The 19,245-nt window shown below is 35.1% G+C and overlaps 1 protein-coding gene across 2 annotated transcripts; it reads right to left on the reverse strand.

The window, feature by feature from the left end:
- Positions 1 to 1,284: 1,284 nt before the first annotated feature.
- LOC109060264 (myosin light chain kinase family member 4-like) lies at positions 1,285 to 18,258 on the reverse strand. 2 transcript variants are annotated; one of them, XM_042755881.1, is made up of 14 exons: positions 17,413 to 18,258; positions 7,374 to 7,461; positions 6,818 to 7,175; positions 6,241 to 6,461; positions 6,053 to 6,158; positions 5,522 to 5,615; positions 5,015 to 5,124; positions 4,762 to 4,903; positions 4,599 to 4,669; positions 4,365 to 4,493; positions 4,132 to 4,284; positions 3,940 to 4,018; positions 3,812 to 3,860; positions 1,285 to 2,637 (listed from the first exon to the last, which is right to left on the reverse strand). In XM_042755881.1, exons 1-13 carry the CDS (start codon positions 17,557 to 17,559, stop codon positions 3,816 to 3,818), a joined length of 1,743 nt encoding a protein of 580 aa, XP_042611815.1. In that variant the 5' UTR covers positions 17,560 to 18,258; the 3' UTR covers positions 1,285 to 2,637; positions 3,812 to 3,815. The 2 variants fall into 2 exon arrangements, with proteins under 2 accessions (XP_042611815.1, XP_042611814.1); XM_042755880.1 differs by lacking the exon at positions 17,413 to 18,258 and adding an exon at positions 8,424 to 9,586.
- Positions 18,259 to 19,245: the final 987 nt, after the last annotated feature.

Below are 19,245 nucleotides of genomic sequence, written 5' to 3' on the forward strand. Positions count from 1 at the left end.
TAAAGAGGAGAGGAATCCTGTTGGCTTGGGGATGTAAACGAGTCACAGCGCCCACTAAAGGAATCGAGGTTCAGCAGGAATTAAATAAACCACTTTTTACTTTCTCTCTTTATTATAACATGTCAAATATAATTATCGTTATCGTTATATAATATGCCTACATTTTATAGTACAATAAATTTACAATTAATCCAGAACGCGGCAGCAAGATTAATTTTTAATGATCCGAAAAGAATACACGTCACACCTCTGTTTATCAATTTGCACTGGCTACCAATATCTGCTCGCATAAAATTCAAGGCATTGATGTTTGCATACAAAACCACCACTGGCTCTGCACCCCTTTACCTAAATTCATTACTTCAGACTTATGTGCCCTCTAGAAGCTTGCGTTCTGCAAGTGAACGTCGCTTGATTGTGCCATCCCAAAGAAGCACAAAGTCACTTTTACGGACTTTTAAATTAAATGTTCCCTCCTGGTGGAATGACCTGCCCCAACTCAATCCAAGTAGTTGAGTTCTTAGCCATCTTCAAGAATCAAAACACAACTCTTCCATCTTTATTTGACCCTCTAAATTTTGCACTCATTATTCTAATTCTATTTTTTTTTAAAAATCTAATCTTTCTAATCTTTTTGTATTCTATCTATTTTCTTTTCATTTATTATACAATTATAAAAAAAGACCTCTAACACTAGCTTGCTCTATTCTTTTTCTATTCTATCTGTTTTCTTTTTATTTTATTATATTATTTAAAAGCCCTTGCTACGTGTACTGTGTTTAAGCTAACTGAGACTTGTTATAGCACTTATATATCACTGCTCTATTGTTGTTTTTGATTGCTTCCATTGTCCTCATTTGTAAGTCGCTTTGGATAAAAGCGTCTGCTAAATGACTAAATGTAAATGTATAGTAAATCCTAGGCTAGGCCTAAATCACAGCTGAGAAACAGCTTCAACTGGTGTAGGCTGTTTTGCTGGTCTCCCAGTCTCGTCCAGCTGGTCTGTTGGCTGGTTTAAGGTTTTTTTTTTTGGGTCACATCATTCTTACTGTACATTATTATTTTTCAAGGCTTTGAACCACTGATGTAATTTTGAATATTTAATGTGTGGAAAAAAATATGCAAACAATTAAAGTGAGTGGAGGAACTCAGGATCATGTGCATTTACAAGAGAATTACTTAAATTCTGTTGCTCCAAGAATAGATAAGAGGAATGAACCAGTGAATCAAATGTTTGTTCAAATTATATTTTAATTTAGATAATATTTAAAGTTCTAAGGCACATACAACACAAAAGGCACTTACAACAAATATCTTTTAAATAATGTACAAGTACTAATATATGAAAGCACAGAAATGCTTTTATTTTTCCTAGTAGTTTATGAGCTATTATATTTTAGTATTCCTCAATCCAGTCATTGCATATATAGAAACTGAAATCAAAACATAAAAATAAACAAATCTTTTATTAATGCTTACACAGTGATAGTCCTGGTTCTTCAGCCTTCACTTAGAATCCGTGTCTAAAAGCACTAATTTGTTAGCCATAAGCTGACATACAGTAAATTTCACTCCATTTATTACACTGTAGAAGCATTTCAAGTAAACATCAGTGAAAGGTGATCAAAGCAACAGTATCTTTATACTTAGAACCACACAAAAACACACAATACATTTGAAGGTAGTGTTCCGTTTTTTTTTTCGCCTTCATGGAAGGTGAGATGTCTACAAAAAAGAAAAAGAGTGAGCAAGACCGTATAATCACCTAAAACAGCCAGTCTTGAAGCCAGAGTCCCAGTCTCAAATTTACAGCTTAACCCCACCTCCCACCCCCCACCATGATTCTGAATAAGTCATTTTGCACAGTACATTTGCCCTAAGGGAAAGCCTCTAAATGACATTATTGAATAAAATGTGGTAAGAGAGTGCTGTATTTGGGTCATGGCTGTTTGTATCAGATAACAGTAGCTACATGCACACAAAAAAACTCTGACACTTAGACTTCCTGAAAATCAGCAGAAAAGACATAATGTTCAAAATGATGGATTATTTGCAGGATTTTGACATTAAGGGTGCTAGAGTTTCAAGTGTAAAATACAGTACACTTTCCTTTGTGAATTCTAATGCCTTCATAAATATTATGCAAATAAAATGTTACCATAAACCGATGATGTACAGAATATTACCATGATAAGACTCAATACATTTGTGCGTATAGAGTATGAATGATGATTTCTGTTGCACTCTTAGTCATTCACATATTTTCTCCAGTCCTGGCCTATTATAAAGTTCACATACAAGACCAAATCACTGTAGTATTAAGTGCATGTAGTCATTTTCATAAGATGACAGGCACCAGACAGATAAAACCCACTTAAACCAGAACTGGAGCACAGGGCAAGTTCATCACAGAGCCATAAATTGGTTGCCATTTTACAAAATGGTGAAATATTCTTGTGGAGAGCTGTACTTTTAATGTATTGTATGCTGTTTTAGCTTAAAGTTGAGGTAAGAAGGTAATAAACATTTTACAGTCAGTATTTGACTGTAATATTGAACAGATGTTGTATAGTTGTTCATATACAACAGTATTGGTCCAGTGTGTCACCAAGGCGCCAGGAGAGCCAATGATCACTTCTGCAGAAAACATGAAATCAAGGATATGAGAATTAAATGTTAATTACTTTTTTAACATTTAAAGGGACAGTCCACCAAAAACAAAAACAAAAATTCTGTCATCAATTACTGTCCCCCATTACACATCTTCATAACACAAATTATAAAAAAAAACACAAAAATAATTTAAAGGGGTCATATGATGCGATTTCACATTTTCCTTTCTCTTTGGAGTGTTACAAGCTCTTGGTGCATGAAGAAGATCTGTAAAGTTGCAAAGACTAAAGTCTCAAATCCAAAGAGATATTCTTTATTCTTTAAGTTAAGACTCTGCGACACCGCCCTAAAACAGCTCATTCAAACACGCCCCACATGTCTACGTCATTATGTGGAAATATATGCGTAATGCCACCCAAATGTTCACGCAAAGAAAGAAGGCGTGGTTTCAGTAACCGCAGTTAATGTTGAAGCACGAATGTCAGGGAGATGCTGTGTGTATCTAACTGAAAGCAAAAGCACTTTATTTGGCCTTCCGAAAGTAGGTTCATTTAGGAATCTTTAAGATTACTTACAACAGAACAGCAACGCATTTTATGGATGACCGTTTGGTGAACCTAGGAGAGGAGGTAATTCAGACTTTGCTACGACAATCTGGCACTTCTGAATCAACTACTGTAAGTATGTTTTGTTATTAAAGTATTTGCTATTGACTGTTCAAATGCATAGTTTTGCGTGTTGTGTGTGCACGTGTGTGTGTGTGTGTGTGTGAGAGAGAAAGAGAAAGACAGGGTCACACAGTGGAGTCAGCTGTCTTAACCGTCCGTGGCTTGTGTATTGCAAAAACAAACGAGCTTCATCACTGTGTCTGTCACGCAACTCTGTTCCCCTTTCGGCCTTGAACTTATGGTAAAACTATGGACATTATTAACTGTCTTTACATTTATTTTGAAAGATAAAGCTCGCGATTATGGAAAGGGGCGTTACATTTCCGACGAGTGCTTGCAATTTTCAGCCAATCACAATAGAAGTCAGTGGAAACTGAAACTGTTCCCAACATTCTTTGAAATATCTTCTTTTTTGTTCAGAAGAAGAAAGGCAAACAGGTTTGGAACAACAAGAGGGTGAGTAAATGTTGACAGAATTGTCATTTTTGGGTGAACTTTCCCTTTAACATATTTCATGTTATGCATCTTACCTGTTTATCCCTCTGGAGGAGGGGCATGTGAAGAGTGACACTTGTTTTTCTGTGAGAGAAACAGGTTCATTAATTCTTAATTTGCATAAGTCAATACTGCACTCATTTAGTCACATTTAGTCATTAACCTTATGGTGCAGACGGTAGTGCAGGGCTCGGTCTGAAAGCCATGGGTGTTTCAGGGACTGGGACGCACTCATTCTCCAACTGCACAAAAAATAAATAAATAAATAAATATGCATCAAAGCACACAAACAACATTTCAGAATTAAAAAAAATAGGATTTGTCAAATTTAGCCAACTTTTGGGGACAAACAAACCTTTTGCTCTTCACAAGCAGGCGTGAGATAAAATCTTTGGCCTCCTCAGAGATGTCGGCAAATTCTGCCTCTTCAAAACTCCACTGACATGCCAGGATGTTATTTAGTGTCTCATTATCATCCTCACCCAGGAATGGAGACAAACCACTGAGCCTACACACGCAAACACAATTTTTACAAAATTCTCTCCTTTTGGAATTATTTTGATTGTTCATTAATATCTATGGACTCACAGCATGTAAGTGATGACACCTAAACTCCACATATCAGTTGGGAATGAGACAAATTCATAGTTAATGACTTCAGGAGCCAGGAACTCAGGTGTACCAAAGTTCACCCTCAACTTTTCCCTAGGTTTATATCTGAAAGGAAGATGAAGAACAAATGGGCGTGAGAGAAACAGTAGATTCATGAAGACAGGCAGAAAGAAAGCAAGTGTAAACACACACACAGAAACAAATACTAACCTCCTTGCGAGCCCAAAGTCAATTATCTTTACTTTGTTTGTTTGTCGACTGACACAGAGAATGTTTTCAGGCTGTTGACAAAGTAAACACAAGGATTTCAAACTTCTTGTTCTTTTCATGGAGCTGTTCAAATGCATATTATTAACAAGAATGTGTTTGGCACCTTTAGGTCAAGGTGTAATATGTACATCTTGTGCATGTACTGAAGCCCTTCACTGATCTGTCTGATGAACAGCACTGTGTCCAACTCGGTCAGCTTGTAGTTCTCATCTATGATCCGGTCAAACAGCTCTCCACCATCAACACTAGGGGGTACACAGGGTACACAAAATACTCATAGAAACAAAGCATGTATGAGATTTACTAAGTGAAAGATGATGTCTGTGTGAAACAATGTGTTTGTAGATGTAACTTACTACTCCATCACTAGAATGATTTCATGTCGAGATTCAAAGGCGGCGTAGAGCTGGATCAGATTGGCATGGTCCAACTGGTTCATCACTTCAATCTCACACTTCACTACCTCCTGACAACACAAATGTGCATGAAAATCAATAATTCATTACAATACATTTATAATAGTACTGGTTTGAGGACCAGTGCTGTTTTTAACTATATATTAAACTAAATTAAAACTATGATTTTTTTTTAATAAAAGTAAATCTGAAATAAGAACATATTTATTTATTTATTATTTAAATTTGAACAACTAGAAAATTTCTAAAATAAAACAAATAAATATAAAAACAATTAAAATGAAAAAAGCACATAATCACATTACTAAAACGTAAACTAAAATTAAAACTGAAAATAAAAAAACTAAGCTAATTCAAAATATTAATAGATATTATAACAGTATATACATAATACTAAAATATCACTGTTTAGAGTAATGTCATCTTAAAATGGACACAGGCATTTACCTTCTCTTTCTGACTCCTGGCTTTGATGATCTTGGCTGCTAATACGAGGCCAGAAGATTTCTCTACACATTTGTGCACCATGCCAAACCGTCCTCTATTAAAATCAAAATAAGACAATAAAAACACATTTAAATCACAAAATTTGAAAACTTGAAATTCCCTCATCCTTTGAATACTGCAAAGGAAAAATACTGTAATCTCCTCCTTTCTCTTGGTATTTACTCTCACTAAGGGCTAAAAATATTCCTCATGTCTCACTCTCTCAGCATCTTTCTTTTCCATACACACACACACACACACACACACACACACACACACACACACACACACACACACACACACACACACACACACACACGCACACACACCTGTCTGTCACTTTCATGCCCTTGTGTATCATGTGTCCTATAAGCTCTTAAAATGCTTAGCAATCTTATGCCATGGGTCTAATATCACAGGCATCCTGCTTTTAAAATTCTTTTGATGTAAACGAATCTAATGTAATATGATGCAATGTAAATAATAACTCACCCTCCAAGAACCTCCTCTTTATTGATAGTGTAGTAACTTGTAATCTGGTGGGTTTTGGTTGTCACTAGACAGTGTTCAAATGGTGCAGGTGGAGGAGGGGAAGAATCTGTGGGAAAGATTAGGAAATGTAACTACAAAAGGGGAAATATAATTACAGTTATTCTCAGAATTTACTACTGTTTCCTTACCAATGACATATTCGTCAATTACTGGCTCTGCATCTTTCCTCTCCTCTTCTGTCCCCTCCTCTGGTCTCTCTGGTCCCGCCTCTGCAGCTACAAGTCCTGCCTCCTCTTCCTCCTTCAATTCCTTATCCTCTTCCACTCGGCTTTTTTTAAGTTCATCTGTCAGAGTCTCATCAGTAACATGCCTCTTAGTGCTGAAAGTTATTTCCAGATTCTCCTCACAGCTACATGAATATTAAATATAAAATAGGCATTAGATGAGCATATTAGAATGATTTATGAAGGATCATGTGACACTGAAGACTGGAGTAATGATGCTGAAAATTCAGCTTTGCCATCACAGGAATACATGACATTTTATATATATTCAAATAGAAATATAAAACACAATATTACTGTTTTAATTTATTTTTGTTAATGAAATGCAGCCTTTGTGAGAATAAGAGATTTATTTCAAAAACATTACAGTTACAGTCCCCAAACTTTTTTTAGTGTGTTTACAATGAATCAGTGTAATTTTACTTATTTTAACCAAACTCGTACCTGAAAGTCATTTTCTAAACAAAATATCCAGACATACCTTTCTGTTGTGACTGTAATGCCTTCATCTGTCTGGTCAGATGAGTTCAGAGCAGCTAGTTGTTTTTCTTCAGGTAACCATAAAGCCTCCTCTTTCTTTAACCTATCCTCTTCCTCATTTTTATCCTCCTCTTTTATCTGAAATAATTCAGCAACAATTTCTTGCCCTCTTGCCTCTTCTTCTACTGTAGCCTGTTGTTTGTCATCCTTTCTTTCCCTATATTTGTCTACTTCCTGCTCCTCTTCAATAAGATCCAGATGCACAGCTGTGCTGACGGCAGTCTCTGCTGTGCATTGAGAAAGCTGACTGTTCTGTTGGTTGAGCTTCTGCACTTCTTCAAAACCAGCCTGGACTAAGTCTTGAAAAGGAGAGGAAAATAAGAAAACAGTAGATAAAAAATAAAAGTAAAAAAAATAATGACATTAAATCTTTAACATTTCTTCTTTGTTTTATGTCAAACCTTTCGTTGTTTTAAGTCTGAAAAAATGCTAAAACTTTCAGTTTATTTACAGATTCCAATTAGATTTTCAATGTAATATGTTTTTTTTTTTCTCACCTGATGCATCCAATGGTTTCTTTTTCTTCTGGGTTTTCAACCCCTTTTGGTACACTTTAGATTTTTCCTTCCCATCCTTTTCTCTAAACTAGAGAGTGAAAAAGAAACAACAGTATAGAGAAAGAACGAAGAGAAGAGTAATTTGTAAAAAAAAAAAAAAAAAAAAATATGATCAAAATTGTTTGGATAAAGGTATAAGCAAAGGGTCTCAAGTGAAGTGTCATAAATATTGTGAAAAACCTATTGTGCATGGTATTTTGAACCTCATTGTTTCATTGATAATAATAGAGTCTAGCCATTGTAAATAACATGGTTTTCATTTATTAATACCCCTTTAAATAAAAACACCTGCTTTCAATGTAGTCAGTGGCACATACATTCATTCAAATGAGTTTCGAACAGGAAATGAATCTGATATTTCTGATCACAGACAATCATCTGCTATGAGCTGAATGCACAGTCGTGTCCTTGAGCTGGTACTGAGAATCACTCATCATATCATCAGTTAAATTTGTTTTATGAATGGCTCAAGCCAATGACAAGGACAATGAACCTGGCAACCCATGGTCTAGAAAATCCACAGGTGGAAATGCAGCACAGCTTGACAAAAAATAAAATAAATAATAATAATAATAATAATTTGGAAATTAAACAAAGAAAAAGGAATATTTAATGAATATATATGCATCCAATTTTTTGTTCAATATTTTTTTCACATTAAAGATGACACAAACCTCACACAACACAAAAAGCAAACGTGAACAATTCATGGGTAAAATAAACAGACAAAGAAAAAAGAAAGTACATAAGTCCACGTCTGTGCAACAATAAACTTTTTAATCCATTCACATAGTCGACTGCTTCACAAACTTTACTTACTAATGCTAATTTTGCACATAAGTGTTTATATACTGAAAAATTGTTTTTTTGTAAATTTGTTTGGCTCATTCATCCACTGTAGTTTGTAAGTGTTTTCATCTGTACTTCAGGAAGTGTCTCCAAATGAGTAATTTTTAACACTAAATTGGTGCATAAAACATTTAAACTCACCCTGCTGCTGGATTTTGAGTGTGAGTTTTTCAAGAGACTGGCCAATCTTGAGCGTTTCAACATTTCAGCAACGAAACTGACAACCTGCTGGACCAGTCGCTCCAAAGCATCAAGTCGCTGATCCTGTTGTTCCTCCTTCTCTCGAACAGTTTCTATAACAACACGCATATCACACAACATCTGCTCCACGCCTCGCCCACCTGTAGCTGTGCCTTGATCTTGACCGATGGTATCCAGTCGTCTCAGAGATGCTTCCTGCAGGGCGAGGAGTTTGTCCATCTTATCACTCAGATCATTGACTTGTACAAGAGCAGAAGATGAGAAGGATTTTGAGGAAGGCTTATCAGAAAGTGGTGAAGCTGGATGTCTGTTTGAGGAAGAACAAAGCTCTTCTTGCTGTGGCTCTTCCGCCGTTTGATCGCTTCTGAGCATGAAGTGGTTTGGGGTCATAAACCCGAGCAAGAGAGTTGACAAGATTAGAGCTCATGATGACACTTTAAAACAAGTTAAAACAATTAGAAGTTTAGTTTATTTTCTTCACGTCCTCTTGAAAATGCTTCCCAACCTACAGTTCATATGTTTCCCTTCTCATTCTCTTGCTATCTCTCTGTCTGGTGTCTTCAGCTTCAAAACTGATGCTTTTTATAGGGGTCATCATGTGTCTTCCTATTGGCCAGTGTGCGAGGATCTTCTGGAGGAGGGGCTGCTGTGTGCGGTTAGAGTGTGAATCCAGAGTGGGTGCAAGAAAAAGAGCTCGAAGGACTCAAAGAGTGACATATCGACAGCACTGACAGATCTTTTAAATGTAAATGTGAACTGTTAAACCATTAGATTTCTTCTGATCGACTGACAATCAACATCTCAGATAAAGGGACTGTGTTCATATGTTAGTGTACGTGACTATTGAAGAACTGGGACAGAACAGTTGTTGAGACACTGAAATGGCTCAGACTTCTGTTTTCAATGTGGTTCCACTGTCTCATTGTTCTACGAAGCTCTGTATGAGCATCAATTTAAAATGCTTTTGAAGTTGTAAATAAAACAAAGACTACTGGAATATGTTTTACAAGAGAAGACAATTTTGGTTTTTCTACTTGAAATTTCATGTTTAATAAATTGAATGTGTTATTTGCTAAAAACATGTTGACAGAAATTCAAATGTTTGCTGCGATGTTTGTTGCCACCGTCAGGAGAAAAGCGTAATAATATCAAGAAATGTTAAAACTGTGATTTCCAATGATCTAAGAGAAATTATTACATTTAAAAAAGTCTACAGTTTCTAGTGACTATTCATTCCAGTTATTGATTATTTGTTCTAGAATAAATAAACATTAAACATTTAATATTTATTCTAGATTTAAGTTATGTTCAGCTCAGAATATTTCACTGACAAAAAATTACTCCTTGTAAATGTAATATTTATCAAATGTGTTTTAGCCTTTATTCAAAATGCATCAACAACTGGAAAAGTTGAAAAACTGGAAAAATCAATATACATATTTGGCAACACTTTACAACAAAGTTCCATTTGTTAACAGGCAATAACCACATTAGTTAATATACAAGCTAAAAATGAACAAATACAGTAACACTTTAGAATAGGGAACACATACTCACTAGTAACTAAGAATTTCCCTTAATAAACTCTTAATTTGCTGCTTAAGGTAGTTGTTAAGTTTAGGTATGGGGCAGGATTAAGGGATCTTAAATATGGCCATGCAGAATAAGACATTAATATATGGTAATAAACTACTAATAAACAGCCAATATGCTAGTAATATGCATCCTAATACGCAACTATTAATAGTGAGAACTGGTCCTTAAAATAAAATGTTACCAAAAACACTCCTAAAGTATTTTTTAATCTTGGTTAATGTTAATTTCAACATTTACTAAAATATTATTAAAATAAAACGTTGTATCTGTTAGTATTATTTAATGGACATGAGCTAACATGAATTAACAATGAACAGTGGTCATTTTATTAATTAATGTTAACAGATTAATAAATACTGTAACAAATGTATTGCTCATACTAATGAGAAAATGGAAAAAACAATGGAAAAATTATGATTAAGGAGTAAGTAGAAATCATTTTCTGTGGCAATTGAAACTAACTTGAGCCACTGATGCTGTCAATAGAGCTTAACTTGTATTTAACCAGGAATTTTCTTTTAAAATCATTCCACTGCCCCTCTAGCTCAAGTAACACATGTGAGACCTTTTCCACACACTAACCTTCCAGCAATGAACAGGCCTATAGTTGCTAACCTTTTCACAACACCTTCCTCTTCACCATATACAGGAATCTGATGTCCAATGCCCATTCTTTTAGCAACATTAACACCCAAAGGGAATATGAATTTAATAAAGAATTAGTTAAATTCACAGAGAGATGAAGAGAATGACAATAAGCTAAGACAATCTTCAAACACACACAAACAGGTGCTACAGTATACTTTTACCACAGATAGATATAGTCCTGCTAAACGCACTTTTCACACGCTACACTGTAACCCAATAGCTTGTAAATATTAACAAAACAGCTAAGCAGAGGGACCGATAACATAGCTCAGTATACAATAACCTTATTTTAGCCTGGATCGTTGTGTGTCACACTGTATGTGGTAGGCCACCCCATTAAGAGCGCACAGCTGATTTCTTGGAGGAGTAATAGTTTGTTTTCTGATTGGCTGATGTATTAATAGCTAGCCGCTGAACATTTAGTAATCTCGAGAGGATTGGTGGCGCCTTTGGTATGGGAACTTGATAATGTGAAGTGAGCTCCAGCGTTCTGACAACAAGAGCTTATAAAAAGGGACTAAGTGCTCACATTCCTTTGTGCGATGGAGAGTGTTTGTGTTCATACAGTATATGCCTGACTGTGTGTATTTGTGATTTAATTGCTGATTACAAAACCATCTAGCCTCATATAGAGATGGAGTGAAATGTAATTTATGAATACGTGACTATATTGGAATGTGTTTTGCTATAGAAATGCATTTTGATGCATAAAAACGCATGGGTTCAATCAGTGAAGGCAGAGGGACTGTCACTCACCCATGACTTTTATCCATTGGAAAGATTTTGCATAAATCTACATGATCAAACCAGCATATTAGAATGATTTCTGAAGGATCATGTGACACTGAACACTGGAGTAATGACTGCTGAAAATTTATATTTGCCATGACAAGAATACATTACATTTAAAAATGGATTCATGCAGAAAATAGTTATTTTTTTGAATTGCAATATTTCCTCTTTTTACTGTACTTTTGCAAATATATTCAGACTTGCTGATGTTTCTTTTAAAAGATATTTCAAAATCGTAATTATTTGACAGTCAGTGTTTATAGAACTCATGTTTTCTTAATGAGGCTGATAAACAAACAGAAATCTAATGAGATGGAATAGAAGGTTATGGCATAGTATGTGTTACATAATGGGGGAACATGATATGACGGCCCTGAAGAGATGATCACAGATGGGCAAAGAGCTAGGGATTATATGGCGTGTAGAATATGTGTAGAATGATAAACAGGACTCACACAGAGACATAATTCGTACTTTAGCAGCTGCAGACTGATTGTATAAACTGTCTGGCAGTCACAGCAGATGTCACATAACATCAGTGCTGCAACAAATGGTATTAAACATCAAAGAAATACACAAACAGATTTTTAAAACACATTTTATCAATGGCTACCGAAGTCAATGGCTACCATAAACTGATTGGTTACCAACAATCCTTAACATATATATTTATTTTTATTTTTATTTTTTCAGCAGAAGAAAGAAACTCATACAGGTTTGGGACAACTTTAGGGTAAGTAAATGCTGACAGAATTTCCATTTTTGGGTGAACTATCCCTTTAAATTGTGACAGTTAATTTAATTTACCACAAGGTGACAGAGACTACATACATAAACTGTATACCAGAGATCTACTGTGTGGGAACTTGATAGAAACATCAAGTATGCATATGAAATATCAATTCATGGTTTTAAAAAAATGTAACTTAATACAGTGTTTTTCGGTATTAAGTATAACAGCCCTGTCCCCAGAACAACCAGTCTGAAGGGGATGACAGCCCATAAAGTCAGACTGTTGCTGAATACCTCTTTAACTACCTGAAGAGACTGAGTGTCAGTCACCTCTTTAATGCCTCAAAACTAATCCCCTTATAAATATGTTATATGTGTCATGTTGGCACAAGCACATGGAAATGTGTGCACTTGCCAGAGAATGTTCAGTTGGGTGTGTGAGAGAGAACAAATGTACAGGTGCACCAGCTACTGTACACCGATAATGCAATCCTTACTAGAAACTGTAAGCAGAGAACTTTAAAACCGGTGTGGGTGTGCATGGTGAGCGTGATTTCACCAAGTACAACATGTTCCTGGATCAACATCCTTGTTGATCCTGGAACAACATTCCAATCAACCAATCAGAATTGAGATATAACTTTTCAGGGAATATCTGTTTTAGGCTTACGATCAGGGTTAGGTGCTTCTACACTATTGTTAATCAGCTATCATTTCACACTGATTTTAGGAATAAATTATGGGTAGGGTTAGGTTTAGGGGTAGGGATTGGGTTAAGTCTGTATTTTTGGACAATAATGTTGATCCAGGATCATCAAAAGATGTTGATCCAAGAAGGTCTTACTAGGTAAAACCATGGCAACGGGGTGTGCATATATGTGCACATGTATGTATCCACAAGAGTGTGTTGCTGCATCTCAATGTCAATGTATGCATATATAGAAAGAGCATGCGCAGGAGGCTATTTCAGGGTGGAACGTAACAAAATGCCCTCCATCCCCTGACGGATTCCATCCTCTCTATACCCTCTCTATCCTCCCTCCCTTTCCCTTCAAACTTGCCATCCCAGGAAGGTCACTGAGCAGATCCCCTCCCCCTGTCCTCTCAGTGTATGTGAGTGAGAGGGTGGTCGGCACTGGCTGAGTGTGCGCACATGTTGACGTGAGGGAGTCCCAGGGAAACACTGATGAACTCACTTCAGGTGACGACACCAGCTGGCCCATAAAATAAGATTAAATATTGAGAATGCATTGCATTTTTCGTCCAGTAAAATATCTAACAATCCTTACAGATCCTAAGATTTACAAGTAAATATTTTTAAATGCAAAATTGTTGAAATGTTAAGATGTTGTTAGTGAGCATATTAAAGTTTTATGCAATAACATGATAAAGGTGCAAAAAAACTTCATTCAAAGACAGTGCACAAATGTAATTTTACAAAGGGTTCCTTGGAATTGTTTTACATCAACACAGTGATAATCTTCATTTTTTCTGTCTCATTTTTTTTCTGTCTCTATAGTAATATTGTGATAAATCTTAAAAGATGTCTACAATGTCAAATGAATGCAGTTCATGCTGCTGTGCTGAATCTAAGACAACACAACAGTCATATTTTCTAAACGCATGTATTCAAATTGCTTAGAATCAGCATAAATCTGTTCATTGTAAAAACAATTTATTCAACTAAAAAGTATGAACATGGTTAAACTATGGCTAGCTGTGGACCAAGATATAATCATTAAGTTAAAATAAAATTTGTGCAAATTTAACAGTTTAGTGCAAAATATGTTTGCCAATTATTAAAATGCTTTCAACATCACCTGAGGACGCATCACAAACATACAGATTTAACCGTCTATTAACTTAATTCCTAAATTGCATTGACTGCTCTAAAATATAAGACACCAAAGTTTCAGGAGTTTAGGACACAGCATAGGACACATGCTTATTCGTTAACTGTTTTATTTCCTATCTGGGTTTATTTATGTGCTTAATTTTTAGGATTAACTTTTTTCTAAGACATTGTTAGATGCAAGTGTTTCCTGACATAGCTATGCAAAGATTTGATTTCAAAAACAGTATCACTATTTCTTGTTATGATGTGAAATCTGTATTTAATCTCAGAATGATCTCAAAGTAAAAAGAGGAGCTTCAAAGTATGATTTTATGGTGGCTGTGCTTTAAAATTAAATGATTAACAGTTGAAAACATTTGTTAGAATTTTAGAAAAGTAATCAAATGTAATACGTTACATTACTTTAAGTAGCCTAATTGAAATAGTTACTCTACTTATTACATTTTAAATATGGTAACTTGTAATCAGTAACCTATTACATTTGCAAAGTAACCTTCCCAACACTGATTATATGCAGTTTATTAGATTTTTAAAAGATTGTAAATTATATTATGAAATTAATGGAAATTTTAGCCATTAAAATACACAAATCTTAAGCATAGGCCTAAATATTTTTGTAAGATGGCAAATGCCTCTCAATATGCATATGGTCACATGGTGACACCTGACACTTAACTAACAAGTCTGCAGTCCTTCATAATGCAGAGTTGTCAATATGAAACTCCCTCTTCACCTCCTCAGACACCTCTAAATCCAACTCGAAGACAAGAAGTCTTGAGTTAATACCAGAATTTTCACATTAGCACGCGCTGTTCTAAATCAAGTGACAGATTATTTCAGGAGTAATATTTTCCTAACACATGTTAGCTTATCTTTACTTCTTTTATTTTTTACTTTTTTGTGGAAAACATTAGAAGTCTAGTAAAATAGATTTATTTTGTGGGATGTGAAATCATTTGAAAGACCAGATCAGTTTACCAGAGGTCAACAAAAATGTTCACATATATAAAGTACACGTTGGTGTTCTGTTATTTATTTTTTACACATTAAAAGCACAAAATCCATGTTCACTTTATATTAGATATTAGAAATGGCATTTGTTTATCTTAAAATATCTAATCCCAAAATTAAATATCTAGTTTTAAATGGAGATTCTATAATGTGTCTATAATGGAGATTTTACACCTCAACCACTCACCGAAATGTAAACAAGAATCCTGCTACCGCGTGACTGGTTGCATGAAGTCACTTAAAGTTCACCCAAACGTCATCATTTACTCAACCTCAAGGTGTTCCAAACCTGTATGAGTTTCTTTCTTCTATTAAACACAAAAAAATATATTTTTAAAAAGGCTGGTAAACAAACAGCTGACGGTAGCCTTTGACTTCCATTTATACCATTTTAGCCATACAATGGAAGTCAATGGCAACTGTTTGGTTGCTGAAATTCTTTAGAATATATATATTTTTTGTGTCTGTTCAGTGGAAGAAAGAAACTCATATAGGTTTGTCTGAAACAACTGAGGGTGAGGAAATGATGACAGAATTTTAAATTTCTGTGAACTATTCCTTCAAAACATTTGGACCCTTTTAGGAGCATGATGGGAAGTCAAATAAATATTGTTACTCCACTTTATCAATTTTTCCACAAATTGTAAAAAGTGCAAAGCTACCAGCTAGCTATGACTACAGTTACAATGACCTCATGCACTACAAGCAACACTAGTATTTGTGGTTGAGACACATGTTGTTCTAAATGCCACTTGGGTAGGAGGGCAGGTCATTGAAATTACAAGGGAGTCAAAACTAACATGAGAGAAGGAAGACAGTAAATCACAGTATCACTCTGTTTACATGTACTATAAAGTTTCTATAAAAATTCAGTTTTTATAAAGTTGCTGCATTTCATGCTAGATATTAACAGTGCAGTTTGGTCATTTAATTTTCAAAATATTGCAATCACAATTTAGAAATGTATTAATTGATCGAAAAACATGGGTTCTTAACAAGTCTTTCTTTGATGTTTCTGTTCAGACTGTATGCTAGTTGAATGCTAGCCGCTAACACTTGTTTTCTAAGAAGCCTAGTTTATTTCCATTTCATGTCTTAGAAAAAAAAGATTTATGAATCAGATTAAGTAAATATTCTGTAATAGTAAGTACATATTATGCACTTGGATTCTATGTATCTCTCAGTTTAGTCACCTGTGAAATCTAATCAGTATCATCAAAACTGTCTGCTTTGTGAAAAAGTGCTAGATAATGCATTTCCAGATAATCCATTTCAAATCAAAACAAAACTTACACATTTACTTCTGTCTAGATATCCAAGACTAAAACTCAAAATCAACAAAATCTAAAACATTATCATACAATGCCTTTCAAAAGTTTTTATATATATGTATATATATATATATATATATATCAAAAGTTTTTATATATACATATATATAAAAACATACATATATTGAAATATATATATATTAATGCATTTACACTATTCTTTGTAGCCTATATCACCTTTGCATCAAATTACAAAAAAAAGCAGTTAATGCTAAATGCGCTTGTATTTCCTAATGCAGCGTCTATGGGAGGGACGGTAAATTTGACATAGTTCTCTCTTCTGACTGTCATTATCAGTCTCTCTCAATTTTTTTTTTTTTTTTGTTTTTTTTGCTTTTATTGAAAGTCATGAACACACTATAGTGGAGTTTTTCTTTTGCTATTTGACCAAATGGAAATGCAAAAACTATATATTTGTTCTACTCTCTCATTCACTGCTTTTCAAGTTAATCCAACTATGATAACTTCCGCTGCTGAGAAACCCAGAAAAAAAGGTCCATCACATCGTTATATTTAGCTTTAAAATCTATTTCTTCTGTGCATCACTAGGTTCAGCCATCTATTGCACGTGTTTTCGACCAGACTCTCAGATAACCCTGAAGCCCTAGTTTAAAAAAATATATATTTTCCCTGTAAAATTTGTATAACTACATTCATTAATTTTCATTCATAAGAACATTATGCAATATTACTATATTATATAATACCTAACAGCTCATTAGCTGGAAATTTTGATAAAATTCAGCTATTTAATTTAACTTTACCACTTGTGGATTATTTAAAGCTAAAGCAAATGGATAAAAAAGTGTTTTATGAATCATAAGACAAAGCTTAACCATTCAAATCAAATGTAAATACAATCAAATTTCATATACATACAATCATGTGGATTAGCACAAATTAAATTTGTAATGTCAGTTTTGGAAAGAAAAAGTCCAATTTGAATATATTCATAAGTTTGTACCTGAATGTCAATAGATGCACTTTCTGGTGAACTGTCTCTTTTCCTCTTGTATGTAAATAAATTCCAAAATCGTCTCCATAGGATGGATGCAACCAAACACACACTTCCCACAATCCAAAGGTCCTTATCCTGCAAGAAATTCTCCATGACAACTACATTCACACCAAGCAAGCCTCCTTTTCTTTTTAACTTTCCTTAACTTTGTCTTAGTAGTCTGTCTCCCTCTCTTTCTCTTTCTTTTAACACCAGTCCTGTTGTTGACATGAGCCGTAGAGGCAAGCTACAGATTACAAAATGTGGGCAGTCACAGCAAAGGAGAGATGTGGGGAATGGGAAGAGAACGCCAGCCCCCCCACCCCCCATATAAGAAGCAAAACATCTGTCAGTCAGCAAGACAAGAGGTGGACAGGTGGAACTCTGGCTCCATGGCAAACGGAGGGCAGTTAGCAGAACTCTATATATCCTTTAACGTTAGACACAGCATTTAAAGTGCTCACTCACACACACACACACACACACACACACACACACACACACACACAATGGGGTGAATGGCACATGGTCTGTATAATCTGACACATCCATATGCAAGCACCATACTCAGCATATCTAAGGTACACTCTGAGACTCCAGAACATTTTAAAGAGAAATGGCAACTTGTCATAGATTCTCCACATGTGTGACTACTATAATCAGACTAGAGATATCTGCACATGCACATTGACATTCAAACACACAGTCACAGCTATTCAAAACACCAATGCTGTGTGATCACACTCACAAAGCAATTAGAGATATGTTGGGGGGGCTTTAAAACCATAACAGTAGCAACCTGATTTAAATAGACTGCAGTTCTTGGGTTACTTCTTTCTGACTTTGCCTTGCACCCTATAGGTCATCAATACACAGTAATATAAAGCATACAGTAATACAAAATAACAAGAATTTGAAACTAAAAAAGCAATTTAATAAACAAATAAAGATGAAAAATGTATATATGTGTTTGTTTGCGCTTTTTTTGAAAAAAAAAAGTATATAGTTTAGATATCCATTTATATGTATACAGTGGAGATCAAAATTAGAGAACAAACTATAAATACTATTTTTTTCTGAAATATTGTTAATCTTCATCCCTCAAGATTTTGGAGGGTTACAGCTTATAAAAATTAGTAGGAAGTGTAGAGGCCCTCGCTTTGAATGACTTCAACACATCTGCGGCTGCAGGACTTCACTAGTTTCTCACACTGCGCTGGTGTGATTTTGGTCCACTCTTCTTCCAGACTCTAGTTTGGAAACTGTGGTGGGTTTCTTAGCCATAACTTTGTTGACAAGGATTTCCCAGAGATTTTCAGTTAGGTTTAGATCAGGACTCTGGGCTGGCCATCTCATTATTTCAATGTTTTCAGCTTCAAGGAACTGCTTTATCCGTTTTGAAGTGCGACAGGGACATTGTCTTGCATGAAAATTGCAGGTTGATTGGGACATGCTTCCAGGGAAGGAACTGCATGTTGCTGAAGGAGGTTCTGATAACATTTGCATTCACTCTGCCATGTAGCTATATAAGAGGCCCAACTCCTGCTGCAGAAAACATCCCCCAAACCATGACACTTCCTCCTCCACCTTCTTTACGGACTTGGGCTTCACTTAAATGTGCCAAGACAGATCCTTACCCTGTTCAGCACTGAACTGGTGAGCAATTCCAGCTGCAGTATTGAACCGTGCATTTGGACGACCAGCCTTTTTGGGGGACTTGAATGATTTTTTGTCATTGTAATCCTGCAATATTCTAGAAATCACAGATTTGGAATCACCAGTTTATCATGCAATGGCTGA

Source organism: Cyprinus carpio, unplaced genomic scaffold (genome assembly GCF_018340385.1).
Source record: "Cyprinus carpio isolate SPL01 unplaced genomic scaffold, ASM1834038v1 S000006753, whole genome shotgun sequence".
Taxonomy (NCBI): Eukaryota; Metazoa; Chordata; class Actinopteri; order Cypriniformes; family Cyprinidae; genus Cyprinus; species Cyprinus carpio.

Excerpts from the sequence above, each read along its gene's own strand:
- LOC109060264 (XM_042755880.1), bottom strand. The coding sequence starts at position 8,873 with ATGACCCCAAACCACTTCATGCTCAGAAGCGATCAAACGGCGGAAGAG. Across the intron at positions 4,670-4,761 it reads TATTACACCTTGACCTAAAG|CCTGAAAACATTCTCTGTGT; the intron begins GTGCCAAACACA and ends CTTTGTCAACAG. Across the intron at positions 4,494-4,598 it reads GACTTTGGGCTCGCAAGGAG|ATATAAACCTAGGGAAAAGT; the intron begins GTTAGTATTTGT and ends TCTTCCTTTCAG.